Source organism: Brachycentrus maculatus, unplaced genomic scaffold (genome assembly GCF_059751285.1).
Source record: "Brachycentrus maculatus isolate JH-2025_06_01 unplaced genomic scaffold, ASM5975128v1 h1tg000189l, whole genome shotgun sequence".
Classification (NCBI taxonomy): domain Eukaryota; kingdom Metazoa; phylum Arthropoda; class Insecta; order Trichoptera; family Brachycentridae; genus Brachycentrus; species Brachycentrus maculatus.
The window spans coordinates 237,964-254,986 of NW_028280940.1; the positions used below are offsets into that span (position 1 = coordinate 237,964).

Here is a 17,023-nt window from a genome sequence, read left to right on the forward strand (position 1 = left end):
TGCTGCTGAAATGTAACAAAATTGAACCATTTTTTAAAGCGAATCATTAAAGCCCATAACAAAGTGGGTGAAATACGAGAATATCAAATGTTGGTGACCCTCCACAAACGACTTCAAAGCCTGGATTATCGGCAAACAATGTTATGTTAAGTATTTGGTGGGATTAGGAGTTGTCCATTATGAGTTGTTGTAACCTGGCGAAACCATCAATACAGTCCTGTACTGTGCACAACTTGACCGTTGGAAGGAAGCAATCCAGAAAGAATGACCAGAATTGAATGAACAGAATGGGAGTTGTGCTCCATCATGACAATGCCCGGCCACACACATCTTTGATGACTCTGAACTAATTGATGGTACTTGGTTGGAAAGTTTTGATGCATCCACTGTATAGTCGGGATCTTGCACTGTCTGATTACCATTTGTTTCGGTCTCTGTAAAAATCTCTTGTTGGTAAAAAAAAAATGGTTGACCGAAGAGCCGCTGAAAATCACTTGGCCAAGTTTTTCGATGATAAACCACAGAAGTTCTATTCCGATAAAATTATGAAGTTATCCGAAAAATGGCAAAGGGTCACAAATAATAGTGGTCAATACATACTTTATTAAATTTGATTTTCAATAAAGAAAATTTTTCTTCAAAGATGTACCAAAAAACCGCACAGACTTTTTGTATGACCCAATAAAATCACAAGGATTTGGATTTTTTAATTTATATTTTTTAATTATATAATACAATTGAGCCATTTTTCAAATTTACAACATTTTGAGTGTGTCCAAATACTTGTTCACAAAATTTGGATTATCTCCAATTACAGGAGTGATTTTCATATTATTTTTTGACATCTCATCAAAGATGAAGAAGAATATGGAAGTCTAGGCATTTACGGGGCTGACAACCGTCATAGGCTGGTTTAACCTTTTCATAGCCGCAAATAAATTACGCGGCAGTGCTCAACAGGCCAAGTATTTTTTTGAAAAAACAAAGTTGTCTAAAGATTTTTTTTTTTTGTTGTTTTTATTGAATTATAATTTACTTACCAAATATTATATCCCGCATCGATTGTTAGAGTTTTATTCTTGAAGTTAAACCAGTTTCAAATTTTCAGGGTTGTCACACTAAGTCGCACACGCAAGTTTTTATTAAATTTAATATTAACACACAACTATTATTTATCAATGGAATATTTTAAAATAATAAGAAAAACACAAAAAAATTGAGCAAAATAAAAACCCCTGGCGTTCAAAACAATCGATTAAAATAATCAATATTTCAAGTGGTTTGAGTGGTAGCCCTAATGACATCTGTCAACTGTCAGCTGAAAGTGATACCGATAAATCACTTAAAAGTATTTAAAAACTTTATAAAATATTTTGTGACAACTTCAACTGATGGCAATGTATGTTCCGTTTTTGACAGATTGTCAATATGAGTTAAAACTGCGGAGTAATACGTCATCAAAAGTACTGACGAGATATCTCGTCTCTGGCCATACGGGCACTCCGCCATTTGCCGAGATATCTCGTCTCTGGCAACCCGATGGTTGGTTAAGTGATCACTTTACACATGTGAAACATTCACCAATTCTACCCATTATTTACAACCACACTACTCAAATTCTTGGAAGTTCTATATGAACCAATTTAGAAACCTTGTTCTTGAATCACTAGAGACATCTATTGGTGAGATGTAAAGAATCTTTTTACTAAGCAGAAACTCTTATATTAGTATGTGAGGTCCGAATCCTGGATTATAATCACACACACGAGAAACGCCAGAAAATACTATTTTCATTTTTATTATTTAAGCTAATAATTTGACCAGATAATTTATTTACAACATTTTGAGTGTGTACAAATACTTGTTCACAAAATCTGGATTATCTTCAATTACAGGAGTTATTCTTCTTCATCTTTGATGAGACGTCAAAAAATAATGATTTTTCAAATTAATAGGCTTATACTGTGTATGATAAAAATACTAATGAACGGTCTAGACTCGCAGAAATAGGAAATTAAAATAATTGTGTTTATAATTAAACACACAAATATTAAATCTGTTTTAAATTCATCAAAAAGTAATTAATTAACGATCAAGTTACTATTGACTAGATGCGATGCAGTGCCCTTTTTACCATGCGGTGCAGGTAAAGATAAGAATAATAATAACCTTTGTGTAGATGTTATAATATATAGAACCTCTTGTGACAAGCACAGTTCGTTCCAGCATCTTACTCGTTGAACAAAGCATATTTTCCCATAAAAATTGATATCGGCCAGTGATACTACACATCTTGTTGACTGTAGACTCCGCAGGTACTGTTTTAAAATCACATTCGACAACACTCTATGGCCCAAGTTTTTTCCAAGCAGAAGTGTAGGTCCTCTTGATGAGTCTTTCGGGCGGAATTGAGCGGAATTCCGGGTTCACAAGAGAATGTGGTGAAAAGGGGACTTGCCCTTTCTCTGTAACTCATGATCACTTTTTGGTCGTTATGCGAATTACTCGTTATGAGACGTTCCACTGTATTCTTATTTATGGAATAAAAAATATATGAATAACATTATACCGTCATTTTATGAACAAGTACAAATGGAAATTACACAATAATTAGGCGGACAAGGCGCCAGTTGTATCCCAGGGGAGATCATGGGACGGGCACGACATGTAACTTTATACATATTTACTAGGAAATGAAGCTGGAGAGATCACGGGACGGGCGTGACATGTAACTTTATACATATTTACTAGGAAATGAAGCTGAAGATGCTAACCAGGATTGACTATACATATAATCAATATTTGAGCACCGAGTACTGGCACAGTAAACTGGCACTGTAGAAATGGTTGAGAAAAACAATTTATAGTTAACAATTTTTTTATTGAAAACAATTTTTTTCAAAGCGTCCAATGGCACCATTTTATATAAGTGTATATATGATACATTATAATCTTCTACCTATAAAAAACACCATGAAATTTGGATTTGCCAGGTGCTTTTATCATAATAATTTACATTACATAAACAAAATCATTGTCATAATTCATAATGTCACATTTCATGGGTGATTTATGCTCTTCAAATGTCCACTCCTCTCTATTCACCTTATTTACATTTGTTTCGTGATATTTCAAATGCAGAATGCAGTCACCGAATGATCAAAGAATTAGTCAAAAAATTTGTCAAAGTAGTAAATTTTACTACAAAAAAATTTAATAAAATATATTTTGTGCCATTAAAACATTATAAAAAATTACAACACTTGTTTTTTTTTAATTATGCTAGCGTATTACAAAAAATTATACATTTTTACTAATATGAAATACTTAAATATGTTACAATGTAAAAGTTATCTGGTTTTGAATATAAGTCCACAGCGAATCGGGTAGCAGCGAGACTGCCATCGGTCACAAATCCGCTTCTACACGAAGGGGACCCGCAGTCTATTGGCAAATACATACATACGTGACGCGGTACAAACAAAGATGGTTGCGGTTTGTAATCAGCGCATCGGTGTATTGTATGGAGTTGATTGCGTATCCAAGTATGCTAATATTAATTTGCGATGGAGAGATAGGAGAGAGAGAAGAGGGTGGGATTCAGTATGCGGCGAGCACGGCGGAGCGCTTGTCCCTGTTCTTGGCGCGGGTGATGGTGCGCGCCTTGAAGTTGGCGGCGTTCTGCAGGTGGCGCAGCAGCTTGTTGTTGGAGCGCACGGCGGGCGAGTGGTCGGCGAGGCAGGGCGGGGGCGGCGGCAACAGCAGCGCGGCGCGCAGCGGGGACGCCACGCCCAGCTGCAGCGCCAGCCCGGCGCCCAGCGCGCCCGCCAGCGCCGCGTAGCGCCGCCGCGCGCACCACCCCTCCACGTGCAGCGTCTCCCCCTTTATGCGGACCACTATGTCTTCTACATCCTCTTCCTGCAATCCATCAAACGCCGCCTTTCAGATTACTTACTCGCAACCGGAAGAACTTAAGCGGCGGTTGAATATTTTTTTCCAAAATAGCTTCTAAATATTCGTGGCTTTTTTAATAAGTAATAGTGGAGACTATGATTATTGTTGACGATTTAATTAAAAATATGTAATTTATATAAAATTAGAACGAATGTACTTCGAGTATTTAAAATAAATAAGAAAAAATGTAAAAATTCCATCAGGCATTCATGCCTTAAAAAACTAAAGGCTTTTTTAACGTTAGGCTTGAAAACGACTTATTTCATGTATGCGCTACATACTGCTCGAGCTACTACGGTCCTTGGCACTTCATTTAGCTATTAAATATCTTTGTAAGAAAACGTATCCATGGAAAATATGAAGGGACTGAAATATGACAAATACTACTAATGCTTACCTCTAGATATCGTAAAATATCGCGGAAAGTAGCACGCTGTGTTTTTCTGTCCTTTTTGGCTCTGTATAGTAAATAAAATATATTTAAAAACATTAGTACAGTAGTTAATCATTTAAATGAAACAAATATCAGTGCAAATTTTGTATAAAATTTCACACTGCCACTCGTATAACACGGCTAGAAATCTATTGAATTTATCATTTTTTTTGTAAATCTTTATAATTTAACCCCTTTCTTTACATCTTTTTACCAGCAATTTTCATTGCAGAAGAAAAGTAAGTTATTACAGTTTGTCTCCGGATGGAGAAGTAGAATGTAGAATGGGAATGTCACCTATACTTATGGGAGTCGGTGGCGAGTTGCTTCATGGTCAGGATGAGGTCGGGCAGGTGGTCCTCCCCGAACATGTCGGAGTAGTCGCGCCCCATCTGGAAGGCCATGGCCAGGGACTCCCCGGCACCGAGACGCACCTCCAGCGCCGGCGAGCTCAGCATGCCCTCCAGCTGCCGCAGGGACCTGTCCACACACAACCGGTTCAACTTGTTTCCACGCTGCGACCCGACATCTCGTCGCTAGGAACATGATGGAGAACTCACGGAGCGAAGTTGGTGGAGCCGCCGAGCCACATGCACACGTCTCCGGGGGAGGCGAGGGACAGCAGCAGCGACCAGGCAGCCAGCGCCGCGCTGTGCAGCGCCTCCTGCTCCGCGCTCACGCTGGTCTTCACGCTGCCGTCACCCTAAACACACTGCCACTCGTTAAACGGAATGTTCGACCTTTTCCCTAATTGAGACTATAATCCAAACAGTTTGAGCTCAAACTGAACACAATTTTACTGTCTAAAATATAATTTAATGAAATAAGCGGTTTTCGTGCTGATCCAAATTGTTCTTTCCAAATAATATTGCGGGCACCAAAATTTGGTAATATTTTTTTAATTACGGTTCTTTCTTCCAAAATCTGTGTATTTTTTAGAATAATTTTTGTATTAACGAATAAAGTATTCATAAATGTACGCGAGAAGAACAAAGAGACGCAGTTCATGGACTTTTATTTTGTTTATAATATTGTCCCCACCACGTGTAACTCCTTATAAATCGTATATAAGGGGTGGCAGACAAATTTTTGTGTGCTCAGATTAAATAATATTCAAAACGCGTATACGTCGCTTTGTTCTTCTCGCCTTAATAAGTTTGTAATTTTCAATATATTTGTGTCCCTATGTTCTTTTCACTTTGTGATTTTTTGATAAATAAATAATTGTCTCCATTTGCGCGTTTCCGTCTTCCTCATCAAAAGGGTTCCAGTACCATTAGCAGTAAAAACGGTGAAATTTGAGTGGTATTCCGATTTAAGCGGCACATTGGTTTTCAAAAATATAAAATAGTTTCCGCACAGTGACAACTATGTTATGCAAAAAATTTATAATTGCCTTTAAGTAACTTCCGCAGAAGATAGTTTCCAGGTGGCGCATTGTCTCAAAAACGAGACCCAGGTCGTCCTCCCCCATGAATATCATCATGCTTAGAGCTGTGACACACTGAAAAACCAAGGGTACATATTACTTTACTGCGACCTTCACATTCTGGCAATATTCCTATACGCCCATATTGACAATGTTTATTTTTTACCTTAACGTTTCTGCTAGTTCAACTTTTGGGACTAATATTCTGATTTTTTATAACAGTATAAAATATTTCGTAGTAATTTGAATGTAAAAACAATTGTTAATACTGCGCATGCCAAAAACAGGATATCCTGCAATGTCGAGCAATACCAAAATTCTAGTACATATACACCCCAGGACAAAAAAATTTACGAGTTTACTTGCTACCGCACGCCTTGACTTTACTGAACTCTTTTTCTAAGAAATCCTTTATCGATACCTCTTTCTTTTATTGAATGAATTAAAGACACTTTGTGTCACCTTTCTACAATATTTACATTTTATTTTGTCTCAACAATTTTGTTTTACCCTCGTTTTAGGGAACATAACACAACAATCATGGAAAGTGCAAAGCAAATGTCGATTGCGATAAAATCCAAAATAATCACATTGTCGCAACAAAACATATCCAATTGTAAAATATCTCGTCGAGTTGGGTATTCAGAAGGTACAGTGAGGTTTTTATTTAAAAAATTTCAAGAAACTGGATCCATAGAACGGAAAAAAGGAAGCGGATGGGGGCGCGCGACATCTGCCCGAGATGATCGCTTAATAAAAAAAATTGTTATGCGCGATCGATTTTTAACGGCACTTAAAATACACGCAGAGGTGCAGTCTACTAGGTAATCAATATTTTCAGTAAAAACAGTGTCCAGGCGGCTGTTGGAGCATGGTTTCCAAGCACGAAGTCCCGCAAAGAAACCATTACTGACGAACAAAATGCAGAAGGCTAGACTGGATTGGGCGAAGGACCACCAGAATTGGACCTTGGAGGATTGGCAAAATGTTATTTTCTCCGATGAATCAAAATTCAAACTTTTTGGTCCAGACGGCAGAAAGATAGTTCGACGAAAACTTGGGGAAAGAAACCATCCGTCGTGCGTCACTCGAACCGTTAAACATTCACCCTACGTCATGATTTGGGGGTGCATGACAGCGTACGGTTTGGGACCTCTAAATTTTATACAGGGTACGATGAATGCCATCCAGTACAAAAAAGTGTTGAAAAACCATCTTATTCCAACAATCGAGGACATTACGCAGTATACCGCGGACCCGATTTTTCAGGACGATTTGGCGCCGTGCCATAGAGCCCGCACTGTGAGTACAAATATTTATTTTTTAATGCACTTTGTAGACCACTTGATAAATAATTTATTGTTTTTCTTACAGATCATTGAATACAAGGATAAAATTGGCTTAAAATCGTTGACGTGGCCCGGGAATAGTCCTGATTTGAACCCGATAGAAAATTTATGGGCGATTATGAAAAAAAAAGTTGGGAAAAAAAAATAAAAAAACATTGAGGAATTAAAAAAAACTTGATTCAAGTTTAGGAAGAAGAAATAACATCAGAAATTTAAGATTCGCTTTACGCTTCGTTAAATAATAGAATTTTACATGTTATAAAAAATAAAGGTGAATTCACTAAGTATTAAATATTTTTAAATGTTATAAATATGTTTAAATGTAAAATACCTTAATTTAAAATAAAGCGATTAGAACCTTCTTCTTAAATATGAATTAAAAAATTACATGTCTTTTATTACTCCATCACAAACACTCGACCATAAATGAACCGTTATGGGTCTCTAAGGTTCGGATAATCTGATACCTGGTATATAATGGCAATTTCTAAGTACAATTCATGAGTAAGATCTTTCATTTTAACCTTGAAGTAACGAGTAGTCATCACATATGTTAAACAATACAAAAAAAACTAACTAAATATCAAGAATAATTCATTATGTGTCAATTTTAGTTTTTTTGAGGACTCGTAAATTTTTTTGTCCAGGGGTGTATGTCTATCCTTATATTCCTAAATATAAATCATTCTACTCGTTACATTAAATATAGAGAAAATATCCCATACATGGATAGCCTACTTATGTGAGTATAATAATCGTACTGTGACCCTAATCCACACCCGATGGTGTATAGGGCGCGTTCATCGGTGATCATACGATGGCAAGGTGATCACACCCCCGGGAAGGAAACGATAGTCTGAGAATGTATATCTTATAAGGGTGCACAATACCTTGGCTCTGGTGTTGGCATTCACAGTCTTGTCGAGAGCAAGGGTGACTAGAATTGGAATCAAGCTTTTGTTCATTTCCTCGCTGTAATCAGAAGCCGCAAACTGAAATAGGTACAAAAACATTCCATTAATCCTCTTTTCCAACTCTGACTCGGAATAACAGTGGTGTAATTAGGTCTAGATTTGGGACATTATGAAAAATACCCTAGTATGAAGGTATGTTGGTATGAAGGCAATTCATAGTCAATCTGATAAGTCTATCATATATTATGGCCATCTACTTGGCTCGCTGTTGTTTCGCTTTCTTTTGAAGTCATCTAGATTCCCCAGCACTGCTTAATACTTCATTGTTCCCTATATATTCCCTGATGAATCCCCAACATGCGCCTGCAGTACCACATCTCAAACACCTCCAGCCGCCCCCCTTCTGCCCGCCTGATAGTCCACGTTTCCATGATTTATGTCACATGTGACACCCCAATCATCTTAACCTTTCCGGTCCGGAGTAAAAACGAAACAATCCGCGGGTTCCGAAGGGGGTACTGGCAATACCCCAAGTAAAATGCTATAAATACAGTTTTTTTACAAATTTGACTTATGTCAAAATGTTTATCATGCTATTGTTATTCTATTTTTTCCATTATAATTTTAGTTTTCTGCAATAACATAATAATTTTCAAAAAAAACATAGCTGCGAGCAAGTTCTCTGCGGAAATGACATTCAATTCCGCCCGAAGTTCAAACATCACTGGCCACTAGTCGCGCTTCGGCCGGAAACGATGCGTGCGAGAGGGGGTGAGGAGAGAGAGAGAGAGAAGCATACTACACAGCGGGTTTTTAATTTGTCGTTATATTTTGTTAAAAAAAAAAGAATGCTGAAAAAATTCAGACAGCGAGAAACAATACAAAAATGACATTACGTTGTATGAACAGTTCGGACAGTGAAACTTGGGTTTGGGAATATATGTCCATCTGTAGCCTAATTTGGAAGTGAACAAATTTTCTTCTTCATTTCTACTGTTGTCTTCCATATCTACGACTCCATGCTGTTAGAGTCAAAATCATCAAGTTCTTCGATTATATAGTTATCTGCGTCGGAATCATCTTTATTTTCTAAGCCTAAATCACTTACATCATCACTTAAAGATACATCAATGTCCGTATTGCTCAGAAGTTGCTCAATCACATCATCTGTCAGTTGTTTTCCACTCATTGTTAGGGTAAAGTAAATATTAAAATTATAACAATGTAATTAGAGTGAAAAAAGGCAGATATTCATAAAATAAATGTAAAAATGCAATTAATTATAATTCTTATTAGAAACGAGAAAAAACACTCTGTATTTGCCAAATAACGCTTGCGTATCGAGAACACGATGCACACGCGTGCAAAATTGACGATGTACCACCGATGACTTAACTGTGGAGATAGATATAGCGCTAGTAAAGAAATTGATACCCCCTTCGGAACGGGACAGTTAATCTCTGTGTTGAAAAATGTTTTTTTTTTGTTAAATTAATATTTCACGCTATTTTCGTAAGCACAAGCAGCCTGTTCTTAAAAATAGAAATCATATTGCGATTGAGCGGGCTCAAAACTAGAAACCCTGTCCCAGAGTATGTGACGACACCTAGAAACTCTGATTCAGAGTAAGTGACCGCACCTAGAAACTCTGATTCGGAGTACGTGACCGCACCTAGAAACTCTGATTCGGAGTAAGTGACCGCACATAGAAACTCTGATTCGGAGTATGTGACCGCACCTAGAAACTCCGGTTCGGAGTATGTGACGGCACCTAGAAACTCCGATTTGGTTATGTGACCGCACCTAGAAACTCCGATTTGGAGTATGTGACCGCACTTAGAAACCCCGACTCGGAGTATGTAAGTACCCGGGGAGAGTCTGGACCTGCGATTTAACGCGGCCCAACGGCCATACACCATACGAGAAATAAAGTAAATAACGTCTGAAAAAAAAATTAATTTGGAAAATGGCAATTAGGTTAGTAACATACACTTCTTAAAAACTTGAAGATGCAATTGATTACTTCTTTACTTTTCAATAATAAAGAAAATACATTGTATTTTAAAAAGGATAATGTACAGTTTGTAAATAGGATGAGCCGAATAGGGAAAAGAGTACCTGCACGGCGAGGAGGGAGGCGAGGTCGGCGGCGGCGGCTTGCTCGTCGGGCTTGCCGCGGCGCAGGCAGCGCTCCGCGTGGTCCGTGAGGGTCAGGCGGTGCGCCGCCACCAGCGTGGGCGCCCAGCGAGAGCGCAGCGCGGCCGCCGCCCCCGCCAAGCAGCGCACGCGTGCCGCGCACGACTTCTGCCCCAGCCCCTCCACCGCCGCGCATAGCGCCTCCTCCAGCCGGTCCGCATCCTTCAGCACCTCCTCCCCCCCTTCCTCTGCAAATTGGAAACGTTAAGTCAAACTAATCGCCACTTGCGATAACATTTCCAGTACGCTGAATATTTAACCCGAAGGCTACGGGACCCTCGGTATGAAGGGCGAGAAATTGGAGGGTTTACTAAACATATGTGAAAAATCCACGCAAAACGGCAGGTTGTTTCCATTTTGATTAGTGGTGGGCGGAAGTTGCTATTGCAACTCGCAGTGCAAAGGAAAGTTAGCTGTATCTCCACTGCCCTGGATGGCATGCGCAAGCATTACCCTCTGTATGGTAAACATATACAAGATTTTATTCAGAATATATAATATTATTAAGCCGGAATTCTTTTGAAATTAATAAACTAATTCATTGTGAATTCAAAATAGGACTTGAGAATAAATTGAAAACATAATACAATGCGGATAAATACCTCCATCGTCCTGCACGCTACGATTGTCAGATAGAGCGGACATCTCCGAACCCTCGTTCCCGGACTCATCATCTGAAGTAGAGTAGTGGTTCGCTTCAGATTTTTTGCCATCTGCAATGTGCGAAGAAAATATAATAATTAGTAAAAGTATTAATAAATTACAATAATTAAATTGAATTATAAAAAAAACTCGCAAACTGAAATTTCCAATTGTTCTTTATTTATGTAACCTTAAGATGCTCAAACAGGACGGATGCACGCATTCATTTATCAACCCGAACGCAATTCCATCTCGGTATAAATTGAGTCAAATGGATGATCCACGCATACTTGTATTGATGATAAATGAGCAGATGTATACACCAGTACTTCATAAAATGATTTTCTTGTAATTTGGATCCCTAAAGATAATTGATGTTTTATTTTAAACATTACAAAAAAGTGTTATATAAACTTGTCTCGAGTTTTCGACTGGTCTGCGCCGTGAATTTTGTATTTTTTACTTTTGTGTAGCGTTAGTTGACATTTTCAGAGAGTTGAAAAGTTTTAGTTATATTTCTTAAATGAACAAACGCATAGAGAATGAAGACAGATCATGGAGATTTTCCAAATTGCTATTTAGTGATGCAGGAAATTTTGCTAAATATAACAAATTCAATTTTGAGCATGTGCTACAGAGAAATAATGCTTTACTATAACAATTATGATGTTAAAAGGAGGAGGAAAGGATATATGGAGTCTAGATCTGGTTCATCATTTTTTTCATGACCTTAACTTGGCCTTGTCTAAATTTTAAAAGGAACACTTAATATGTTGAGAATTTCAGAAGTAAAAAAAAAAATCTTTGTATAAAAAGTACAATTTTAAAAATTAATTGTTATTAAATTTATAAAAACTTTCATTTTTAAAAATAGACTTAAGTGAAAACTTGACAGTGGTATAGAAAAGTTATAGAGCAACCGAAGAGAGATTTTAAGAAAACTTTTAATATATATATTTTTTTCTATGTACATTTAAATTATTATAAATAAATCTTAACTCAAAAAGTACAGGAATGTTTGTGAACGTGGATAGCATTAAACTTGGTGGCGCCATTTATTAGCAATTTTTGAGTTTACACGGTGTAATATACCTTACTAAAACATATCACCACCTTGATCTAGAGCAGTGGTTCCCAAAGTAGTCCTTACGGCCCCCAGGGATCCGTGGAAAATTAAAATTCATTTGGGGGTCCCTGAACAACATCAGGGTTTAATATAAAATAAAAAAATTGACAAATTTTTATTAATATGGAAATTATAATCAATTACAATGAATAAATTATGAACTTGTACAGAAAGGAATTTCGTGAACGGTAATAATCCCATCTTCCTCACTTTTCATATTATTTTTAATCTGGAGTAAGACACCAAACAGGCCGATATTGGATAAAGACGTTTAAAAATATTTTTAAATTTTGGCACAAGAGGACATTTATTGAGACAATAGTTGGTGAGCGATATATACTCACTTTTTTATAGTTAGCAGCTGCATTTATTATTTACCTCGCCTATTACGTATTATGTACAAGGTTATGTATACTGTAATACTTATAGCAGGTACAGTAGTCAATAGGTTAAACACCGAGGGTCCGTGGGCAGGTTTTGACTATGAAAAGGGGTCTGTGGGCCAAAAGAGTTGGGGAACCACTGGTCTAGAGCGTTAGGATGTACACCCCTGGAGGTGTATGTAAGAATGTGTCGAGTTATGGACCCGTGGTTAGCGTCGCGGACTCTCGAGTCAGAGTTTCTCGGTTTGAAATGACACTACCATAATTTGATTATCTACCTATTTCTAATAATGAGCTCCTTAGGCTCCGAGAAATACATAGTATGAAATTGAAGTATTTTTGTATACGATAAAAATATTTTTCTTTTAAAATAAAGAAAAAGTTTATTAGCAATTTGTGAGTTTACATGGTGTAATCAGTATTGTGATAACCTTACCTATGTATATTGTGACCTTGATCTACAACATTAAGATGTATGCCCCTGAACGTGTATGTAAGATATCACATACAAGATCAATATGTACATATTAACCTATAACCGCTCTCTATGTGAAGCATATGGAGTCCACAAACTATCTCCGGGCTTTTCTGTCGGCCACCAGCTCCCTCGCATCCTCCCAAGTCAAGTCCGCATCCCGAAGTTCAAGCGAGACCTGCCGACCAATTGTCAGCAGTGGTCGTCCTGGGCGGGGCGAACCTGATGCCTCGTAAAAGGCAAGCTCGATGGCGGCTCTCGGGAGGCATGCAGAGTACATGGCTAAGCCAACTAAATCGCCTTTTCTTGACGACACTTGTGACATACGCCTTATCTCTTCATTCTTCACAAAGTGAAACCACCGCACGCCTAAAATTCCTTGCAGACACCCATTCTCAAAGCTAAGTACACGGCTGCTGTGAACCCTTGTAAGGAAAATAGGAGCAATGCAGGCATTGTGTAGGCGGCATTTGGTCTTCAGCTAGTATAAAATGTACATACACATCTATATTTATAGAAAGATTTGACTTAAATATATGATGTCATTTATCACATATTTGTGTTTACCTATTCAATTACATCTTGTAATTTACTATTTAAAGGACGCGATTGTTTTAATTTAATTTTATTGTTTGTTTTGTATTACTCTTTGCAGCCACCTTTGTTAGCACATGTCACTATTACGTCAAAGAGTATTATTTGCATTGTGGCATTAAGATCTTTTGAACTATATACTTTTCTTGGTGTTGTTTCACATCTATTTAATATGTTCACAAGGGATGGAAAAGTGGGTAAAGATATTGAGAGAAGAGTGAATGCGGGGATTGGTGCTTTGAACAGAGTGATTGCAAATAAAAATATGTCCACGGAAGCCAAACTGGCGGTTCACAACAGAGTACTGGTACCGACACTGATGTATGGAACTGAAGGAAGGATGAACGCAGAGTGAGCGTTGTTAAAATGCGCTCCCTCAAACGAATGTGTGGAAAATCATTGTATGGCAGAATTAAAAAGAAAAATATAAGAAAGGAATGTAAGGCTGAACGAGGGATAATTGAAAAGATCAAGAAGAGTTCTGTAAGGTGGCATGGACATGTGGAGCGTATGGATAGCGAGAAAATGACAAAGAAGAGTTCTGTAAGGTAGTATGGACATGTGGGGCATATGGATAACGAGAGAATGACTAAAAAATTTATGCGGCAAATGTGAGCGGGAGAACAGAACGAGGACGGCTGAAAAAAACTTGGTAGGATCAGATCAATCAGAACGTAAAATCTGGTGGTGTCAAAAGTCTGCTTAATCGGAGGGCATGTATGACTAGGTGTATGGATGTGAAGAAAGCTAGTAGTGTATGTCAGGACAGAAGAGTGTGACGTTCCATCCTCTCTCTACCCCTGAAATAGTTCTTGGTAGCATGTCTCCTAATATTTGTTAGCAGTATTTGGACACTTTGGATAGATCTAGCAGTGTTTTCTGCAGCTCTACACTCTCATACAAAACTGGATGAGGAAGCATATTAACATATTGAAGAATTTGTCGATATAAGATTGTTTCCTCAATGTGGCTAATCTAAATTTCTAAATAATTATAATTTTATTCACAAATTTTCTTGGAAATAAGAGCTAATAAAGAAATTTACAATCGCTAATTTCATATAAAAGTTAACGGGAAAAGACCATTTTTAAGTGGGAGATATCTTAATGGTCAACTAGCAAAATTAGATTTAAGGGCTAAATCAAATCCGAGTGTTTGCTGAAAAGAGTTGCAAATGTGAAAATAAGAATAAATTCAAGTTGGAATTTTTCACGAGTACAAAATTTATAACAAAGAACATGTTAACGTTTGGAAACTGTTTGGGCAATTTTCCAAGATTGATGGAAGCGCTTCAAACAGCCCACACTAATGAATCAAGAACAAAGGATATCCACAATCCACATAGCAACATAACTTAAAGAATGTGTTCATTAAATAATATAGTGAAAATTTCATGTTATATAATTTATGTACTTTTTACGGCATGAATATTAAATTTCATTGTTTTACTTCAAAATTATAATCTGTCAGCAGGTAAAGGTTGCAAAAAAACTGAAAGAAAATGGTTAGCCACCAGTACATGTTGACGTAAGTCATGTAAATTATTATAAGTTGTCGACTGCATAGTAATAATAATAAATAAAGAGCGATTAAACATATAAAGTTATGACGTGACACACTGACCATATGGATATGACGGTAGTTTCGAGCAACCTTGAAGCGAGCAAGGCCATTTACCTACTCGACGAATGACACACGCTGTGAACGTGAGAGATTAAAATAGGTTTCATAATTCGTATTCCGATATTATTTACGTTATGAATAAATAATTTAATTAAATTACTCCTAAAATATTATAAAACTTCGTAATGTCGAAATCATAAAAGAATTCAAATAAGGTTACCTCAAATTTCGAGTTATAGCATTGCAAAATAAAAACATGTGAAAAATACATTAAATCAGAGATAAATAAAGAAATTACCGTGCTTTCCCTTTCTTTTCCCCTTAGGCATGTTAGGCGAGCAAGGTAAAACACAAAACGTATGAATTTAACAAAGTACACTACTATAAATTCACAATCAAGAAGGTGAGAACTTCAGTATATTAGTTTTTGGCACTTTTTTCGAACGACAGCATGAAACAATTACAATAGCATTAATTGGAATGAGTGTAAGATGATTTAACATGTTTAATTTCCCTAGCGAGCGTACACGACCTCTGCCATAGAAAATGACTGAGATCTGAAACACAGACTATTACATCAATAATTAAATTTTCATAGACAGTGGAATAGACAAAAGATTTCGTCAAAGGGCAATGACTATACCTAAGTTCATTTCAAATGGAGCAATAAATTCATATTCAAATGGAAAATAAAAACTAATCCCACAAACAGGAAAACTAATATTTCAAAATACTTATTAATGATAACTAATAATAAATGAATACTTATTTATAAAAATTAACTAGAAACTGGCAGGCTGTCAAATAATCGTTGGGTATGTGTGAGGAGATGCATGAATGTGGAAAAAGTGAAGGATGTTTGCATATACAGAGTGGTGTGGCGTTCTATTCTCTCCGCATTCCCCTGCGGAAGCAGTGTGATGGTTAGTTGTAAACAAATAGATTAAAAAAAATTGTTTAATAGTAAATAAAAAATTTTGCCCGCCTCCGTAGTGTAATGGTCAGCACGCTTGGCTATCTTCTAGAGGTCCTGGGTTCGATTCCCAAAGTGGGGTCTAATATAAATATATATGTATGTACATATATATATATATATGTATGTACATATATATATATATATATATATATATATATATATATATATATATATATATATATATATATATATATATATATATATATATATATATATATATATATATATATATATATATATATATAAATATATATATATATATATATATATATATATATATATATATATATATATATATATATATATATATATATATATATATATATATATATATATATATATATATATATATATATATATATATATATATATATATATATATATATATATATATATATATATATATATATATATATATATATATCTATATATATATATATATATATATATATATATATATATATATATATATATATATATATAATATATATATATATATATATATATATATATATATATATATATATATATATATATATATATATATATAAATATATATAGATATATATATATATATATATATATATATATATATATATATATATATATATATATATATATAAATATATATATATATATATATATATATATATATATATATATATATATATATATTTATATATATATATATATATATATATATATATATATATATATATATATATATATATATATATATATATATATATATATATATATATATATATATATATATATATATATATATATATATATATATATATATATATATATATATATGTATATATATATATATATATATTATATATATATATATATATATATATATATATATATATATATATATATATATATAATATATATATATATATATATATATATATATATAT

The 17,023-nt window shown here is 35.3% G+C and overlaps 1 protein-coding gene and 1 long non-coding RNA gene across 2 annotated transcripts; one reads left to right on the plus strand and one right to left on the minus strand.

The window, feature by feature from the left end:
* Positions 1-2,860: 2,860 nt before the first annotated feature.
* Ifrd1 (Interferon-related developmental regulator 1) lies at positions 2,861-15,677 on the minus strand. Its single transcript, XM_088262793.1, has 9 exons — positions 15,417-15,677; positions 10,878-10,988; positions 10,198-10,463; positions 8,056-8,157; positions 5,784-5,891; positions 4,948-5,090; positions 4,685-4,867; positions 4,352-4,412; positions 2,861-3,918 (listed from the first exon to the last, which is right to left on the minus strand). Exons 1-9 carry the CDS (start codon positions 15,445-15,447, stop codon positions 3,601-3,603), a joined length of 1,323 nt encoding a protein of 440 aa, XP_088118919.1. The 5' UTR covers positions 15,448-15,677; the 3' UTR covers positions 2,861-3,600.
* Positions 6,445-7,338, plus strand: LOC148307796 (uncharacterized). Its single transcript, XR_015837790.1, has 2 exons — positions 6,445-7,118; positions 7,191-7,338. It is a non-coding gene; the product is annotated as an uncharacterized LOC148307796 (long non-coding RNA).
* Positions 15,678-17,023: the final 1,346 nt, after the last annotated feature.